Source organism: Protomyctophum parallelum (assembly GCF_964188405.1).
Source record: "Protomyctophum parallelum genome assembly, chromosome: 4".
NCBI lineage: Eukaryota > Metazoa > Chordata > Actinopteri > Myctophiformes > Myctophidae > Protomyctophum > Protomyctophum parallelum.
This window is the reverse complement of record NC_139700.1, coordinates 21,399,909-21,418,757: the sequence shown is the minus strand read 5'-3', so window position 1 is coordinate 21,418,757 and position 18,849 is coordinate 21,399,909. Positions and strand designations below refer to the sequence as shown.

At 41.8% G+C, this 18,849-nt stretch overlaps 2 protein-coding genes across 2 annotated transcripts; one reads left to right on the top strand and one right to left on the bottom strand.

Moving 5' to 3' along the window:
- Positions 1–1,172: 1,172 nt before the first annotated feature.
- LOC310857391 (arylsulfatase A-like) lies at positions 1,173–11,464 on the bottom strand. Its single transcript, XM_083763043.1, has 8 exons — positions 11,099–11,464; positions 7,343–7,583; positions 6,687–6,905; positions 3,989–4,158; positions 3,191–3,315; positions 2,582–2,709; positions 2,387–2,489; positions 1,173–2,290 (listed from the first exon to the last, which is right to left on the bottom strand). Exons 1-8 carry the CDS (start codon positions 11,329–11,331, stop codon positions 1,995–1,997), a joined length of 1,515 nt encoding a protein of 504 aa, XP_083619169.1. The 5' UTR covers positions 11,332–11,464; the 3' UTR covers positions 1,173–1,994.
- A 670-nt stretch (positions 11,465–12,134) lies between these two features.
- On the top strand, positions 12,135–18,832 carry LOC310857577 (isocitrate dehydrogenase [NAD] subunit alpha, mitochondrial-like). The gene is made up of 11 exons (XM_083763297.1): positions 12,135–12,278; positions 14,427–14,489; positions 14,599–14,682; positions 15,072–15,186; positions 15,363–15,550; positions 15,893–16,026; positions 16,107–16,209; positions 16,338–16,402; positions 16,595–16,679; positions 16,878–17,030; positions 18,365–18,832. The coding sequence occupies exons 1-11, from the start codon at positions 12,249–12,251 to the stop codon at positions 18,446–18,448; spliced, it is 1,104 nt and encodes a 367-aa protein (XP_083619423.1). The 5' UTR covers positions 12,135–12,248; the 3' UTR covers positions 18,449–18,832.
- Positions 18,833–18,849: the final 17 nt, after the last annotated feature.

The following is an 18,849-nucleotide window of genomic DNA, read 5'->3' as shown; positions in this document are numbered from 1 at the left end:
AACACTCAAATTTTCCTAGTTGAACCTTTTGTACCTATACCTTTTTTAAAGCTTTTTTGGCCACGCCATTTCATTGCCTTCGACCCCAGAGTGCCCAGGTACGCACACACAAAACCAACTTGGCAGCCCATCCTCTCTATCCTGTAAAATAGAACACATAATCAAAGTCGTACGATTTGTCACACATGTAACTGCAGTGAAATTTGTTCTCTGTATTTCACCCATCTCTTGGAGCGGTGAGACGCAGCCATTGAGCGGTGAGCTGCAGCCGTGCCGCGCTTTGGAATCGACCAGATCAAGTCAGAATGGACTCCTCCACAGTCATGCCAAACGCAGTTTTCCTGGAGACTGGGTCCTAAACACCAAACCACACCAAAGGGTCGGGACAAAACGTTTTTTTAAGGTCAACCACACCAAGTGTGGTTGACCTTAAAACGTTTTGTCCCGTCCTGACCCTTTGGTGTGGTTTGGGCTTTAGACCCGTCAGACGTCAGTAAAGATCTCCACCTCCACGTACTCTATTGAACTGACCTAGGTACCTATGCTATGATCACTTGACCGCTCTTCTTCCCGGTCAAACATGGACACTTTTTTTTTTTTGCGCCTTACGCCTTTTATTGATTTTTGAAGGGACAGACAGTAGGCTGACAGGAAACGGGAGAGAGATGGGGGGATGACATGCAGTAAAGGCCGTGTCGGGTTCGGGAGTCGAACCCGCGGCACACTGCGACTGGATTACCAGTCCGGTGCCCAGACCGTTACGCCACGGCCTGGGCCTTCTAGCTCTTCTTTATAGTCACATCACAGTTAAGTAAAAAAGTGGGTGACAATTGTTTTTGTGCATTGTTCCCATTGTGTAAGTTTCTAATTAAACAAAGAAAGGGAAGAAAGAAAGGGAAGAAGAGAGGGGGCCGGGGGAAAGAAAGAAAATGTAGAAGTCCGTTCCACACACAAACAGCACACTCGTAGGGTCTCTCTTAGCTAATTTGAGCTCTGGGAGAAAACAAAGTCACAAGAGACCATACTGCCCAAATAATATTGTCCTGCTTTAGCCCAATGAGATCAACTTGTCCTGTTTAGCCACTGATACATGTTAACAGTTATAACAAACTTTTGAATTTGCTACATAAACAAGATTCACATACTTGGCACAAATCAATATGTGACAGAAATGTATCTTATCTTCTACCTTTAAAAAAAGGTTTGTAAAGGAAGAATTAAGAAAAAGACAAAAAATAATACTAATAAAAATCAATCTGCCTTGTCATGGTCTTATGAATAAGATATATGCTTGATGTCCAAAGATGTTTCATTTATCAGTGTTGTTCATTGTTGGGACATTGGAATAACTTCAAGACTGAACTTTATATGATTGTCAAGTATATTGATGTGTGATTTAATTGGAGTGCTTGATTGTTCCGTCAGTCCAAATGGACCACAGTATCAGATAGTAAAACATAAGGACAAAAAGGATGGAAAGAATTTATATTGTACACCATTCAAGTAAAACCAGGCATATTAAGTAATTCTCAATGTTAACTTTAGAAAATACATTTAACCGAAGTTAGACATCCTCCTCACTGAGGAAACAATTATTGTGCTGTGTTCACACTGGCAGATACAAAGATACAGTTTACCAGCCAGTGACATGAAGATACAAAGATACATCCACTGTTTGTAGCTGCTACAAAGCTGAAAATAAAGTTGAGCTACAGTAGTTTCAACTTCAGCTACAAAGATAGATGGTTACAAATATGCTGTATAGCTTTGTATCTTTATATCTTTTGTATCGGCCAGTACCATTATTACCGGCATTAGACATAATTCTACAGTACATTAGTCAAGAGTACACATCATCACAACGTTATGTAATGTTGATCATGTCACAACATTTTGTCATTTAACTCAGATACTTTTGTTTGTTTGAGTGGCATCAGTTTTGTGTCCTTTGCTACGTTCCCTTTTAGTTACAGTATGATCTGCATTTTTTGTCATTAACACTGACAGCAGCTGGGTTTGGGGCTACACTGAGGGTTGCAGCAGGGCCTCAATGCATGGTCGGCCCCTCTCCATATTTGGCTCTCTCCAAACACCATGGAGTCCTCAAACTGAGCCTTAACCTTCATGATCTTGGCCAGTAAGGACTGGAGGTCTGGTCGGCCCACCAGGGAGAGAGGGTAGTTCTCAGAAGGGTCTGAGTCCAGGTCAAAAATAAGTGGGGGGTTGTGATTCTTTAGGAGAGAGAATACGTCACAGTCTCTGTCTGGGGTTGTACCGCTGTGGGTGGCTCCTGTAGTACGATGAGCAAAATGTGTCAAAAACCTCCTGCCTTATATGACATGGTCAAAATATTTACTCTTAGTTAGACATAGGAAACACTACATACCACGTGTGTAGAAGTGCGCCTTGTACGTCCCCAACCTGAGAGCGAACATGCTATACTTTTCACTGGGATCCGAGGGGTAAAACATCATGGACTCCCTCTTACTCTAGAAACACATGTATGTAAATTAACTGATTAGTTGGATATTAACTAAACTATGAATGTTGTTGAATGACAAGTGTGATGCCTCTACAGTACCATTCCATGTTTGACTAGGATATCCGTCATATCCACCCCATCAAGCTGCACTTGGGGCAGTTTGGCTCCTGCCAACCCTGCAAAAGTGGGCAGGATATCCAGGGTGCTGGCCAGCTCATGGGTCACCCCTGAAGGATGCATGCAAAACAGAGTAGACACCAAACCAACTTAGATGAGAAAGATATGCAGCCTAACCATTTAACCCCCATTTGTAGTATGACTGTCATGCAGCAAAAATAGTCAATCTACAAGCTCACAGTGCATTTTTGTTTTTTCACCTATAACAACATGCCCAAATATTGGGAAGCCAGATTTAACTAGGTAAATAACAGGCATTGGAAAATGCCACTGCATTTTCCAACTGCAGATACAGGTACTATTATGATGCAACAGAAGTATCAGAATTCAACTACAGTATAAGAGTTCTGGTCGAATTGCATTAACCAAACCTTGTTTTGTGAAGCAGGAGTTGACTCTCCCTTTTTATGAGATACTTTATCCATTATGGACTGTGCTCTTCACTGATAACCTAAACTTCAGTAGCTGTTGATAATACCCAGTCCAATCACGGTGTACTACTGTAGGTAAATGTCACAGGGTCACAGTTACCTGGTCTGATCGTCCCGGGCCAGAAGGCGATGCCTGGCTCTCGCATGCCCCCCTCATAGGTGGTGCCTTTTCCACATTTCAGAAGACCAGAGTTCCCTCCACGGGACATACGCATCAGTTCAGGCCTGGACACAGAGAGAGAGGAATAACATGTCATTTCATAACAGGGCAATAATATTTAGATCGCAAGAGCACCATAAATAGTATTATTACCCAGAATAGATAAAAGATGCCATCCCCTTTGAAAAGAGGATAAACATACAGTACACTATAGATGTGAAGGCAGATTAAAATGTCTTTTAAAGTTAGGTAGCCTATATTCTGGTTAAAATATTGACAAAATAGTAATAGTAAAAATACTAAAATAGTAATCATTGCTATAGTGTTTGATCAGTGAAATCAGTCTCTCCAGCTTGCTAATAAACAGGTAGGTTGTCAATTTCAGCAAATCAGTAGAGTACCTATTTATCTGCTTAAATTTTATCGTGATTTACCCATTTTTCAACTTCAATTTTATAGTTCCGGTTACAAATTAGTCTTCAAATGTCTTTGTGTCATCACTTCCAATTTCACTTCTCACTCACACACACACACACACACACACACACACACACACACACACACACACACGTCAACAACCAATAAGATAAGTAAAAGCAGTAAATGCTTTTTATATGTGATGTATTCCCATGCTTTTTGTTCTTGCTTAATGTAAATCGCTCTGGATTAAGAGCGTCTGCTAAATGCCTAAATTGTAAATTGTATGTTACACATCACAGAACAAAGGCACCAACCCACCCATTATCAGAGGTAAAGAAAACCAGTGTGTTGTTAATCTGCCCGGTTTTCTCCAGGGTGGAAAGGATGTTTCCCACAGTACTGTCAAACTCCATCAGAGCATCTCCATAGCGGCCCCTCGGAGACAGATATGCCGCCTCTGGACCTGCATACTGGGGGTAGTGTGTGTGCTGGACAAGGTTGGAAAAAAGTCATGTCACTTGGAATAGAAACTGAAAAACACAAAAAATAAAAATACATTCATTACACAAAATATTACTGTGAGCCACCAGTTCCTTCTGTGAAACGGAATGATCAGGTATATCTAGCATAAAGCTAATTGACTCTCATCGTAGGATTTCTAAGGCCAATCTCTTCCATTACTCTACTCTCACCTACTGTATGGTCATGAAGTGTGGGTCATGACCGAAAGAATAAGGTCACGAATACAAGCAACCGAAATGAGAGATGCGAGAGAGACTCGGAGTAGAGTCGCTGCATCTGGTTAGGATGCCTCTCGCGCGTCTCTCTAGGGAGTTCCTCAAGGCATGCCCCACTGGGAGGAGACCATGGGGCCGACCAAGGCGCAGATGGAGGGATCACATCGACTCACTGGCCTTGGAACACCTCGGGATCCCACAGGTACTAATGTTGCTCTGGAGATGGAAGCAAAGAGATTCTAAACAAGAGGTGAAACTCCTCAAATACTTGGAATCACCATTAGATGGTGCAGCGGTAGCGCTGCTGCCATCACTCCAATATGGTGGCAACCGCTTTGTCTATGTAACACGTGCAAATACATACATGCGTTGCACACACATGCACCCTGACATTCTGAATGAATATGTACTAATTGTCTCCACCAGGCCGAAGGCATGGGGGGAGAGTATGTTTTGCACTCCGTCCGTCCGTCCGTGTGTGTGTCCGTCCGTGTGTCCGTGAGCAGCTAATCTCGGCCACCGTTAACCCGGTCGATGCCAAATTTTGCACACACACTCCCTGGATGCCAACGATGAACCTCTGCCCCAAACTTTCCAGAACGGCCTGTTATAGCGCCACCAGGAGGCCGCTTTGTGCAAAACAAGTTTTTGCACAGTACACCTACAGATTTTGTCCAAACATCACGCAAATTGGTACACAGTCTCTCTAGAGCCATTCAACGAAACTGGTCTTTCAGATTTCTCACACTCCATCCTGATTGGTTAAGATTGGCTTCCAAAGTTCACAGGAGTGCTCAGTTTCAAACAAAATGCTGCAAATCATGAACACATCGCGTGATTTCCGTGAAATTGTGCACCCACATTCCCACTAGGCCGAGGACGAAATGCCCCATGAACAATTTCAACTCAGCCTCAAGGTGGCGCTATAACTGGCCGAAAAGTGTTTTTACCTCTAACTGCACGGATCTGTGGATAACTTTGTATGCCAACTCCCTAGAGGCCAAGGAAAAACCTTGTCTGGAATTTTTCACATCTGCTCTTTATAGCGCCACCAGGAGGCCGACATATGTAAAACACATTTTCTATTATTACTCCTTCAGATTTTATCCAAATTTCACGCAAATCGGTACACATGATCTCCATAGTCATGTGATCAAGACAGGTTTGTTTGATTTCTCATATTCCATCCTGATTGGCCACGATTGGCTCCTACAGTTTTCAGGAGTAGCCCGCTTTGTACAAATCGCCACAACTCCTCAACGCAGCGTCCGATTGCGATGAAACTGTGCACGCATATTCCCACTAGGCTGAGGAAGAATCCTGGTGGAGACCTGTGCCCAGAAGGGCACTTAGTTTCTGCTTTGATCCATTCATAAATATGAAATCAATATATGAGAGTAGAATAGGATAAAAACAAGTTTTTGTTTTGTACAGCATGACTTTCAAATGTTTTTTTAAAGTAACAGGTCACCACTCCAATATGGTGGAGGCACTGGGCGCTGGTTGTTAATATGGGACTTAATGGGAGTTTCGCCTCTTTATATAGAATCTCTTTGAGGGAAGTCTGGAGCTCTCCGGGGAGCTGTTGCCCCCACGACGGATAAGAGGTTGAAGATGGATGGATGGATATATATCCAAACCGATATTTACAACCAATAACCAATTATAACAGAATAATTGTGAAGCAAGGTTTTTGTAATAAATATTTTTTCTCATAAAGGAATCGACATTTTTTGAATAGATCTTTTATAATCGACTAAATTGTCAGATTAACCACATTAAACCACTATTTTATAATTTATTGTACAACGGCGGGATGCACAAATAGCCGATCAAGTGATTGAAAGCTTGTAGATTTGACATTTTCACTACATATATATATTATATATATATATATATATATATTCTTTTTTTTTTTAATCATTCATCGTAATCACAGCAAAAGTTTGAAGTCATTTCACCAGCCCTACTAACATTGTGATCTTGTCGATCAGTTCTCTTTGGCGAGAAGTGACAACTTGGTACTAGTATAAATAGCCGCAACGACCTTACAGGCGTATGCAAAGGCTCAACTTATGTAACTTAGATAGACTTTTATGTAGACATAGCACTATATAGTATATATGCATAGTCTTATGATTCATGATAACTATTTTTATGTATATGATGTATTACCATGTTTTGTTCTTGCTTAATGTAAATCACTCTGGATTAAGAGCGTCTGCTAAATGCCTAAATTGTAAATTAAAATGAGGCTTCAGTTTTCCCCGGGTGCTTACGTGGGTAGGATAATAGAGGAAGAAGGGTTGCTTCTTCTGGACTGAAGCAGCGATGAAGTCTGTCGCAAAGTCACTGTAAGCCCTCTCCAGGTCCAGGAAGTGGACTGGCTGCTGTGTGATGAGCTCGTTGTGCATCAGTGGGACGGTCACTGTGCCAATGTCACAGAATCCAACACACTTAACCTCAGGGGGGAAACAAGTCAGGTTATGACAGGGTCCCTGAGGAAGGAGTATGGGGGAAATAATTAAAAGAAAGATCAAATATATACTTGCAAGCCTTTATTATGCAGGTAAGAAATTGCAGGCATTAGGACTACGGCAATGAACAATTACAAAATATTTGTATATTTAGTTTCCCAGAACTGTATCGTCTTTAATTAGTGACTCATTTTAATTTGGTTCAATGTATCACACTGTGATATTATTATTATTATTATTTATGTTTTTGTTTTTTTTGGCCTGGGCTGTGGCTCAGAGGTCCAGGCACCTTTGCTGTGGTCTGACAGTGTGCCGCGGGTTCGACTCCCGATCCCGACGGCCTTTACTGCATGTCACCAACCCCCCCCCCCCCCCATCTCTCTCCCCATTTCCTGTCAGCCAACTGTCTATCCCTCCATAACAACCACACAGTGAAATAAAAGGTCAATGACACTGACCATGTCATGAGAGTAGGGGATCCCAAGGTACTGGTCAAAGCCCTGACGGGTAGGCAGGTACGTGCCATTAGCCCCATATCCCAGATGCCACTTCCCCACGGCAGCCGTGGCGTAGCCAAGAGGCTTCAACATCTCCGCGATTGTGGTCTCATTCAGTGGCAGGCCCCCAATAGAATCTGGGTACAACACTCCTGGGTAGATACCCGAACGGGTCTGGTAGCGCCCTGTCAACAAAGATGCCCTGAAAGACAACATGCAAGTGATTTATAGTCATATTTTCATCGTCGGGTCAAAGATGTATTGACATTGAAATGTTGTCACACTCTTTTACTTGCACCATGCTATTAAAAAAGGCTTTAACTGTCCGAGATGCTCCAGTGCTTCCTTCTTAACAGTCCCACTCCTGAGATGTACCAGAACCATACCAGCCTAAAATTAAATTGAGGCCTCTTCTATCGATTCTGACAGAATACCGGCTAAAAGAAGGCCCGGGCGGCTTGCGTATCCGTCTGGGCACCTTGGCTGGTAATCTAGCCAGTCTAGCATGTCGCAGGTTCGAGTCCCAATCCCAACGACCTTTGTTGCGTGTCTTCCCCATCTCTCTCCGTATTTCCTACTGTAGATCTATCAATAAAGGCAAAAAGCCTCAAAAAAATCTTAAAAATAATACATAAAAGAAATCTCTTGACAGTCCAAGATTAGGGGGGATGGTATTGGTAGCCCCTTTCGGAACCCTATATATACCTTTTTTGTATTTGGGATCCCAATCACTGTCTATCTTTGTATAGAAAAAAGTCCTTTTGCACACCTACAGGGACAGGTGCGTCGGAGCAGGCAACCAGTGCAAAAGATGAGAAAGGAGGTCCGGCACACTGTCTTCGACTCTTCACTTGTATAACAGTAGTTTATTAAGCTACTGGAGGCTACAATCATGAATCATGAAGGTCTATCGCCTATCGGTAGCGTAGCTTACTGATAAATAAGTGAAGACAGTGTACGGGACCTAGTTTCTCTCAATCACTGTCTATCTAAAAGATAACACCGCTGTAAGGTTTATTGGCTGTCTGAACAAAGTCCTGTTCTCTCTTCACCCCCCCCCCCCAACACACACACACAAACGCACACACACACACACACACACACACACACACACACACACACACACACACACACACACACACACACACACACACACACACACACACACACACACACACACACACAGTAGACACAGAGCACCGACCACATTCATGCCACTCATGTCCCGCTGCTAACTGCGAGTGGATGGCACCGTTCTAGCCCCTCTCGGAACCCTCCGTAAAGCTTTTCTGAAATTTGGATGTCACTTTGCGTAGGGTCCCTGTGCGTATCTATATTTTCGTATTGAAATGATAGAAAGCAGACATAAATATCGTCGTTAACGTCATGTCTGCGCTCTTTGGCGGCTTCTTTTCCTTTGAGGGCCAAAGTAACCCCCCTGTACAAAAAAGGGAGTAAATTAGAACCCGGCAACTACCGCCCAATTTCTATTCTAAGCTCCATCTCGAAAGTGATGGAAAAAATAGTCTATGAACAGGTTGAAAAGTATCTTGCCACAAATAAATTGCTGTACGAGTTCCAATCTGGTTTCAGAACATCCCACTCCACTGACACATGCCTCCTCTATTTGAGCGACCACATCAAACACGAGGTGGATGCTGGAAAAGACTGCGGCATGGTCATGCTGGACCTCCAAAAGGCTTTTGACACTGTGAACCACTCCATACTGGTTAACAAGCTTAAAGCTATTGGTTTTGATAGCACATCAGTGAGCTGGATGCAATCCTACCTGGAGGGGAGAGAACAGATGGTGGAGGTGAACGGAACACTGTCCCCCCCCCTCCCAGTGAGCTGTGGCGTCCCACAAGGAAGCATACTAGGGCCTTTACTGTTCCTAATATATGTTAACGACATGACATCAGCTTGTGACTGCAACTTGTTCCTGTTCGCAGACGACTCAGCACTGCTGGTCTCGGACAGGAACAAACTGCAGGTTGAAAAGACCCTCAGCTCTGAACTCGGTAGAATCTGCACCTGGCTCACTGATAACAAACTATCCTTACACCTGGGAAAAACTGAATCCATTCTCTTCGGATCAAATAGTAATCTCAGCAAGGCAGATGGCTTCTTGATTAGAGTGGGTGACAACATTATCACACGGAAAGATGAAATTACCTACCTAGGTTCCATCCTGGAGGCCAATCTTTCCGGTGATAAAATGGCCACCAACGTAATCAAAAAAGTCAATCAAAGAACAAGATTCCTTTACAGGATCTCCTCACTGGTCAACAAAAACACCTTGAAGACCTTAACAGGAGCCCTCGTGCAAGGTTTCTTTGACTATGCATCCACCTCTTGGTACCACAGCACCTCAAAGGCCCTTAAAACAAGGCTCCAGACCTCCCAAAACAAACTGGTCAGGCTCCTACTTGGCCTCACCCCCCGAACCCACCTCACCCCTGCCCACTTTGACAGGCTGGGATGGCTTAGGGTCGACGACAGAGTACAGCATCTTGCAATGGGTCTGGTCCACAAGATTCGATACACCACTAAGATACCCATGTACCTGTCTAAATACTTCCTTAATGTAAACGAAATCCACACCCACAACACCAGAGAGAGTGCAGACAGGCGTTATCCACGTTGTTTATGTTTTATGTATGTCCGCGTACCAGGTGGCAGGATACTGCTGAAACAGGACCCAATGGTCAGTGTCGTCAAAAAGTCAGAAACTTCAGTACCATTGGGTTCTGCTTGGAGGGCTACTCAGTGTGAATGGTGTGTTGTAACTGGTCGTTCGTAAATAAGGCACACTGAACGCACTCTGTGACGTCACCGCCCACCACACTCAACAAACTGACTAGCCCCTCTCGGAACCCCCTGGGTCAGCCCAATCCGAACCGAACCGGGCTGACCCGTAGGGTCCCTGTGCGGTGATGTGTTTTCGTATGGAAATTCCAGTACACGGATGTAGAAATTCTCTCTAAAATAGGATCTGTGCCAAGTGACGGCATTATTTTCCTTGAGTTATTCTGAATTCGGTAACTTTAAGTAGCTATACATCCCGCTGCGAATATCTCCTGTGGCGCGGAAGCCGTTAAGTATTTTTAATCTTTGTTTGACCGATTTGGTCGCTTTATTTCTTCTTGTTTGTTTACCGTTTATTGTACCGCCTCCCGGTGTGCGGTTGGCTTGTGCCGGCTACGTCCCTGCCTCTGATCTGCTGTGTCATAGCTATAGCGCCACTAGCTAGCCAGATAGGCGGTACAATGAGGTGTCAATAAACAAGGAAGGAAGAGAAGAATCCAAGCTTCCAAATCGGGCAAACATATATTAAAAATACTTAACGGCTTCCGCGCCACAGGAGATATTCGCAGCGGCATGTATGGGTACTTATACTTTACATATTCAGAAAGCCTCACACTGAAAAATATCGTCAAAGAGCGCGGAGAGCCGTTAAACATGTTGTTTATGTTTTAAAATGGGTGCGTCCCAGGTGGCATGGTAGTAGTGCTACAGGACCCAATGCACTGGGTCGAACAAATGTCAGAAACTTCAGTAGCATTTGGGTTCTGCTGGGGCTACAAACTGACCACATTCCCGGTGCGCATAGCCGAACGCGCCCTATTTCACACCTGTGATCGTGTCGTGTGATGATGTGACAATATTTGAATAAAGTTGAAATTCAGATTCAGTGCATTGTCAGTGTCACTATACCTGGACGGGCTGCAGACCGGACTGGTACAGTAGAAGTCCGTGAAACGGAGTCCCTCGGCTGCCAGGCGGTCCAGATTGGGAGTCAGTGAAGTCGGATGTCCATAGCAGCCCAAATCTCCAAATCCCAAATCGTCAGCGAAAAGCAGCACAAAATTTGGTGGTGACGCTAAGCAGCTGGAGAAAAGCAACACACTTAAAAATGCAAAGGGAATTTGATCCATTTTACGTCGCATTTCATTTGCAAAAAGTCGCGCTTGGGAGAGGGGAGGTATATAGTAGGCACCGTCTCTGTCTGCTACTGAGAGAGAACTGATTCAATTTAACCAAAGGCTAAACTGAAGCAAGGAACTCCCAAGTAACCTCGGCTCACCAGGCATGCTTTCCTCCTAAGAAGGAACCAAAACAACGTCACGTGTGGGCTTTTGAAAACGTCGCCTCTTAATGACGTCATTTGTTTTTGTTTATTTATTATATATAAAACTAAAAAGCATAATTTCAGCTAGCCCTGCCAAAATGGTTGTGATATTACACATCATGTAGTATTTCACTGGAATACATACATGAAATGTATGGCATTTCTAGGGCTGAAATAAATAATAATATATAAATATTTTTTTCATTTTTTTCTCCTTCACAATATCTTAATTCAGACAACGTAATTATTTGGGAAAATCTTCATGAGAAACATCCAGATCGGCTACAGGCGTACAGTAGCTAAATAAAAATATACACAGTACGTTTTATAGCTCTATCTGGTGCCATGTCTCATAGGCTAACCATTTTCTGAGCTGAGTAATTCATTCGTTAATAATTGACGACATGTGACCTTTTGTGATCAGAAAGAGAAAATGTGACCCAGCCTTGAATTCAGTCGTTATGAGTTTATGACTGTTCTTTTGTCTGTTTGTCCCACTGACTCCCCACAAGTAAAGTGCCTGCCTAGCAGTCAGACAAGCGACAAGCCTACACACGACAATTATCAACGCCCAAACAGTCCATTTCTGTCTCATCTCATGGTATTGTCTGCCCTCTTGTGGCAGTCTGGTAGAAATACAGGTGGACTTCAGGTACTGCAGTGTGATAGTGTATCGTGTCGGTCGCCATACTGTGCTAGTGTTGCCAGTTAGTTGCCCACCTTTATTACTTAAATATGGCAGGAGGAAGCGCATGGAGGTCAACGGTAAGTGATGGACATAATAATTCGTTAATGAACAAACTAGAAGTTTTTTGCTGTAGCGAGCTATAACAATGAACTGGAGAAGGACTGAGAGGGCACGGCAAAGGCCTTTGAGTGTCCTTCCTCCACACTTCATAGTTAGCATATATGCCTGCTTCCTGTAGCCATAGCAACTTGACTCTTGCTAGTTAGCCATCAAGCTAACATTAACCACCGAATCGATACCTGACAGACTTGACATACACGTGACACGCGGTGTAACTAACATTGTATAAGTTTACTTTATAAAATGCCCAGTCCGTGGTGAAGCTTGGTCCCTGATTTAATTTCATTATTCACTGTATAGCTAATAGATTGGTCTAATTGGCTTCAATGTCATACAGCCACAGCTGCTAACGTTAACTGAATAGCTGTGCCAGTGTGCCACTGATAAGTTATTGTGAACAAATGTCGCTTAAACACTCCTCTTGCAATCTGCAGATTCTTAATCTACTGAGAAAGTGGGGTTTATCGATCAATGACAAGAATAAAATCAAGTCAGAGGAAGTAAGCATCATGATTGGTTCTCTATTTCCTGGCTAAAGAAAGACATGCCGTAGCTAGGACAACCCCTAGCATACCTAATTTTAAAAGGCAGATCTGGAATGGACATTTTGATTTCTTCTAAACTTTATTGGCCAACTCCTCTTAAAAGTGCAATACCTACAGTTCAGATTAGCTTTATGGTACATGCTTACTACTACTAGTGGTTACCTCAAGGTGACCTTCCATGCTTCTGATAAGATGCTTCTCCATTTAGCTAACTAACCAACCCATGAGTCATCACCCGTGTCTGTGTGGGAAAATGTTTGTCACATGATATTAGGGATGCAACTGTTAATTAAACCACTTAATTATAATAAATACAACAGAAAAAATATATAATTGATAAATATTCTATCCCTATTTAGTGGGGATGTCATATAGTTAAAGATGTTTAAAAAAAAGTATGAATTGGTTACAATTTTTATATATATTTTGTTCTTCTTGATTAATCGAAAGCCATCAATAAAATAATCACAATAGAAAATAGTTGTATCCCTGCATGGCATCCTTAAAGGACATCATGAGAGAAATGTCATTGTTGAGTCTAAATACATGCTGGCATCTTATATGGTGATTGAAGAAGGTTATTTATTCCATTGGCATTATGCATAGTACGCATATTACTAATACTAACTCTAAAGAGACATAATTAATCCTGCTGCTCTGCCTTCTCAATGTCCTTTACAGATCAGCTTCTTCATTCATCCCCAGCACTTCTTATAGATGCTGTTCTGTGTTGTGCTTTACATTTCAATATATTCAAATGCTTTAATGTGGTCTTTTTCTCTCTTGGACCTATGAGGCACAATATATTGAATTTGTTGGGTATGTTATATATATATATATATATAGAGAGAGAGTGAACAAGGATTGGTCTTGAATGTGATTTGGTTAGAGATTTATGTCCATTATATCTCATATTAAATGTTTTATCAGACCATGTCATGTGATGTAAGCCATGCTGAGCCATGAGGCCCATAGGGCAGGAGCCTATCTCCTGTTTCTGTAGGGTGAGGCAGCTTGATGTACAACAAGCACATCCCTGGACACGATGATGTATGTCGCAGCCTCGCAGGGACTTACCACAATCCAACGCTTTCATGCTGAGTGCCAAGCAGGGAGGCATTGGGTCCCAGACCCGGCAGGGGATCAAACCCTGACCTCCCAGTCTCAGGGTGGACACTCTGTCATGTGATGGGCAGTAATCAAAACTTGGGGGAGAAAAAAAACATCCTTGGCTCATTCTGTTTTGTCCATGTTCACTGCTTTTGTTAAATGCACCTCACTGCTTATAATAAGTGTCATTATTGCTCCATAGTCAGAGAAGATAGAAATAGAAAATCTGGATGTTTGAAAGATGCAGAGATGTTGTCCTCCAGACCTAGCTGGGCAACCATTATGTAATTGAATAATAATATATATATATAAATACAAAACAATATTTTGTCATATTGAAACTGGGCCAACAAGTTCACTGACCTATGAGCATGTTAATGAGGTTAACCATATATCCGTGGCAGTTTAAATTGACCTGTTTTTAAGAGTCGTCTCTTTTTTCACTTTCAGGTGTCGCGGGTAGTTGGAGCTCTGAAGACAGAGACTGCACGATCCAGGACGTCCATCCGTGGGGTGTGTATGACCTTTTATAGGTCTACTATAAGAGTAAAAATAATGTTATATTATGTACTTATACTGTACACAAGATGTAACATTGGATGTTGTGGTTGTTTTGCTACAGATGCAGACGGTCACTTTAATCCCAGGGGATGGAATCGGTCCAGAGATCTCCAACGCTATTGTGAAGATATTTGAAGCAGCAAAAGTAAGCACTGATGGGAAAATGTAACACTTTTTGATTATTAATAATTGTTGGATACATATCAAACTACAGGCAGTCCACCTGTTGCAAAAAAAAAGTTTAACTGGTAGATACTATAGTATTCATTTCACAGCACCCTGACAATGCTCTAACAGTTACTGGACAGCAATATTTTCTGATACATTTATGAAAACTATAATTAACTGAACTGAATGAAGACTTCCATGTCTACAAATCTCACCACATTTCTCACTGTAAAGTTTGGCCTGATGGTGGTGCTAGAGGAACACTCATGCACTAATGTCAACAATGTGTCATCCTTTTGGGAGGTATTTTGTTGAGGTATGTTATAGAATATAGAATAGATTATCATATTCCTTCCTGTGATTCAGGCACCTATCCAGTGGGAGGAGAGAAATGTTACAGCCATCCAGGGTCCTGGTGGCAAGTGGATGATTCCACCTGATTGCAAGGAATCCATGGACAGGACCAAAATTGGACTCAAAGGTATACCCCTTACTGTACCCACTTAAGACCTATTTTATATACATTATATTTGTTTGTGCAAATATGTAAAAAAAAATATATATAAAGAAAATAGCGGACGTACAAGCTTTCTGCTCTGGGTAAGAGTGTCTGTGAAATGCCTAAATTGTGATTTGTAATTGTATTTTAATCTACAGGCCCTTTAAAGACACCAATTGCTGCTGGCCATCCCTCTATGAATCTGCTGCTCAGAAAGACTTTTGACCTCTATGCCAATGTCCGCCCCTGTGTGTCCATCGAGGGCTACAAAACACCCTACACTGATGTCAACCTGGTCACCATCCGAGAGAACACAGAGGGAGAATACAGTGGCATTGAACATACGGTGAGAGGTGGTGAGGTGTGTGTGTGTGTGTGTGTGTGTGTGTGTGTGTGTGTGTGTGTGTGTGTGTGTGTGTGTGAATGAATTACTTCCTTTTTCAGTTAACATATGGGTACATATATAACTCCTTCTCTTCATATAAACTGCATGTCTAAAGGCTCATTTAAACATATGTTTGCATTGCAACATGTTGCCAACTTCTTCACCAAATGTTGGCTCCAGAATGGCGATGATGGGGTTCAAGTGGCTAAGTGAACACAGAACTGCTGCTTGTAATTTGTTGGTATATGCAAGAAACAACATTCAGAACTAATGGGAGTTCCCTGATTTCCGTGTCTTTCTCAGATTGTTGATGGGGTTGTACAGAGTATTAAACTCATTACAGAAAATGCCAGCAGACGCATTGCTGAGTATGCTTTTGAATATGCCAGAAATAATCAGAGGACCAGTGTCACCGCTGTCCATAAGGCCAACATCATGTAAGTTATTTTCAGCACTTGGCAGTTCATCTATTGGATTTGATTGAGGGATTTATTTTTTATTGATGACTCCTATACAGGCGACTATCAGATGGTCTTTTCCTACGAAAGTGCAGAGAGGCAGCTGAACAATACAAAGATATTAAATTCAATGAGATGTACTTGGATACTGTGTGTCTTAATGTAAGTATCCTGAACATTATCTTATATACTTGCAGATAATTCAAGTTATACAACAGATCTTTGTAATCCTTGTCGATATAGCATGATTGTTCATGCTTTCAACATTATTTTTCTTTGTTTTTACACAGATGGTACAGGACCCCACACAGTTCGATGTACTTGTGATGCCCAATTTATATGGTGACATCCTGAGGTAATTCGTTTTCGTAATGGCTTGCAATAGTTCTTACATGACTTATTTTATAGTCATAGTTATTATCTGTACATAATACAAATGTGTTGGAACTTGGAAGATTGTGTTTAATTAATACAAAGCACAATTGTCTAGTCAGCGTATATCATGGTGTAGACATGGTATATATACTCTATCTATTTACTCTTGCAGTGATCTTTGTGCTGGACTGATTGGAGGTCTCGGAGTGACTCCCAGTGGAAACATTGGCGCTAATGGTGTTGCCATTTTTGAGTCTGTGAGTAAAATAGCTTTTTTTCATTCAGCACGACAAATGCATCGTTCTGTCGGATAGTTCTGTGTTGTTGATGTAGCAGATTGTCAAAGTACAAGTCACTCGAGTTCGTCCGTCTGAGACCATAATTCAGCATTTCAAGGGTCATCGTGAAACATTAACCCTGATAATGACAGAACATGATGTCTTTCCTATTGTCAGGTTCATGGAACTGCACCAGATATAGCAGGATTAGACATGGCCAACCCCACTGCTTTGCTCCTCAGTGCAGTCATGATGCTGAATCATATGGGCCTGCACAGCTACGGCAAGAAGATCCAAGCCGCCTGCTTTGATACAATCAGAGAAAAAAAGGTTAGACGCCTATGATATTTAGTTCTACTAGGTAAGGAAGGAATTCTGCTGTGATGATTTGATCATGTGCGGACCTCCCAGTAGTTTCTTTGGGAGGGGTTTGTGTTGTGTACATAACTTGCCATGATGTAACTCCAAAAGTCTGGTGACATACCTTGAATAGTTGCTCCGTTGATAATGCAAAATATATGTATATTGTTTTATTTCAGAATATTTCACTTTCATTTCATTTCAGAATATTTCACCTTTATATTACCAGGAGTAATCTCAAGTTTACAAGGGAGTCATGGACAAGACGGCAACACAATTATTTTTGCATAAAATAAAAACTGCAACACAAAATCATAAAAACCTTAAAGAGCAGTAGCGTTTAGTAACGGGACAGTGGTCAAATTATCCTGTTTTGTAAGTTCTCCATGGTGTCAAGGTAGCTCAGTTGGCAGATAACTTGCCTTTTGGACTGCGAGGTCCTGAGTTTGATCCTGGGCACTGCCAACTCTGCGCATGAGTAGCACTGGTGCTCCACCTCAGCAATCCATCTCCCAGGGGTCTAGCACATTAAAAAGGACGTGGACTACTCGTTCTTGCCCGATACTGACAATAAGTCAAGTCAGTCTGACCTATGTACTTGGTAGCTCACATCAATATTCTGCTCATTGTCTTCCATTGCACAGAGACTGGACTCAAAGTCACTCTTTTTTCCCCCACATAAACTAAATCAAACCAAGCACGATTTACAGTATGTAACATTACAAACTCACTGTATTTTTTTATTTTGTTTTTACAATGTCAAGTCAACAGTTTTTTACAATTTCAATTGGTAAGAAAATCACTATCCCGGAACCCTATCAGGGAAAATCAACATAAAGAAAATGCTGTGTCAGGTTTTGCAATATTATACATTTTCAAGATCATGCAATGTTTTGCATTTGTTAATATCCTTCCAAGTTGACATACCACCCATGACCATATTTTGTATTTTAAAACAAATGCCAGACATCAGAGGATTAATGAGCTAAAGGAGTGAGTTTGAGACCTGATTCACTGTGCAATGCAAGTCAATGCACTCACAGTGAGAAGAATGTTAAATAATAGAAATGACAATTAATTAAATGATAAAAAAATACAATTGTTAAATAAAATGGCCACCCTGAATTCCAGAATGTTTGAAAACCGGGTAAGAAGAAAAAATATATATTTTGGGGATATCACTTTCTCAACGGGAGCAACTGTTGAAGATATCTCATCAATATGCAGAGTTATACTGTATCATGAAAATGTAATGACACAACCCAAAAGTTGGAGCCTTACTATACCTGTGTTATCTGTTTCAGGTTCTGACAGGAGACCTTGGGGGAAAATCTAAATGCTCAGAATTCACAGCAGCCATATGTGAGAAGGTGAAAGATGCAGAGTAAAGAAATACCAAAAAGGGACCACTGTCAGGGGTTGGATCTTTCTCTGTACTGTGCATACTGTCACTGTCATAGTGTACGTGTTACTAAATAATATATTTACCTCTATGGGTCCTATTTTGGGACGGGTGTACTGGTGTGAGGCTACGTATCACGCAGTCAACTGTTTCCAACAAGTTTGGCCCTATAAACAAGAGTCAAGAGTTTGTGTTTCTGAATGTTTATTTTTAATGCTGCAAACACAAGCACTGTCTTAAAACCTGAACATTTCCACTGTATGTGTGTGAGATACATTGTTCAACTGCTCAATCTGATATATTATTTATTGGCTGATGTTGACTGCTGGTCTGATTACAAAACGGAGTATAAAAATGGTGGCAGACGCAAGATTGTGTTTATTTCCT

Coding starts and splice junctions, on each gene's coding strand:
- LOC310857391 (XM_083763043.1), bottom strand. CDS start 11,331: ATGCGACGTAAAATGGATCAAATTCCCTTTGCATTTTTAAGTGTGTTG. Junction 7,584..11,098: donor CCGGTCTGCAGCCCGTCCAG/GTATAGTGACAC, acceptor GTTGTCTTTCAG/GGCATCTTTGTTGACAGGGC. Junction 6,906..7,342: donor TCCCCTACTCTCATGACATG/GTCAGTGTCATT, acceptor CTCCTTCCTCAG/GGACCCTGTCATAACCTGAC.
- LOC310857577 (XM_083763297.1), top strand. CDS start 12,249: ATGGCAGGAGGAAGCGCATGGAGGTCAACG. Junction 12,279..14,426: donor GAAGCGCATGGAGGTCAACG/GTAAGTGATGGA, acceptor TTTCACTTTCAG/GTGTCGCGGGTAGTTGGAGC. Junction 15,551..15,892: donor ACAGTGGCATTGAACATACG/GTGAGAGGTGGT, acceptor TGTCTTTCTCAG/ATTGTTGATGGGGTTGTACA.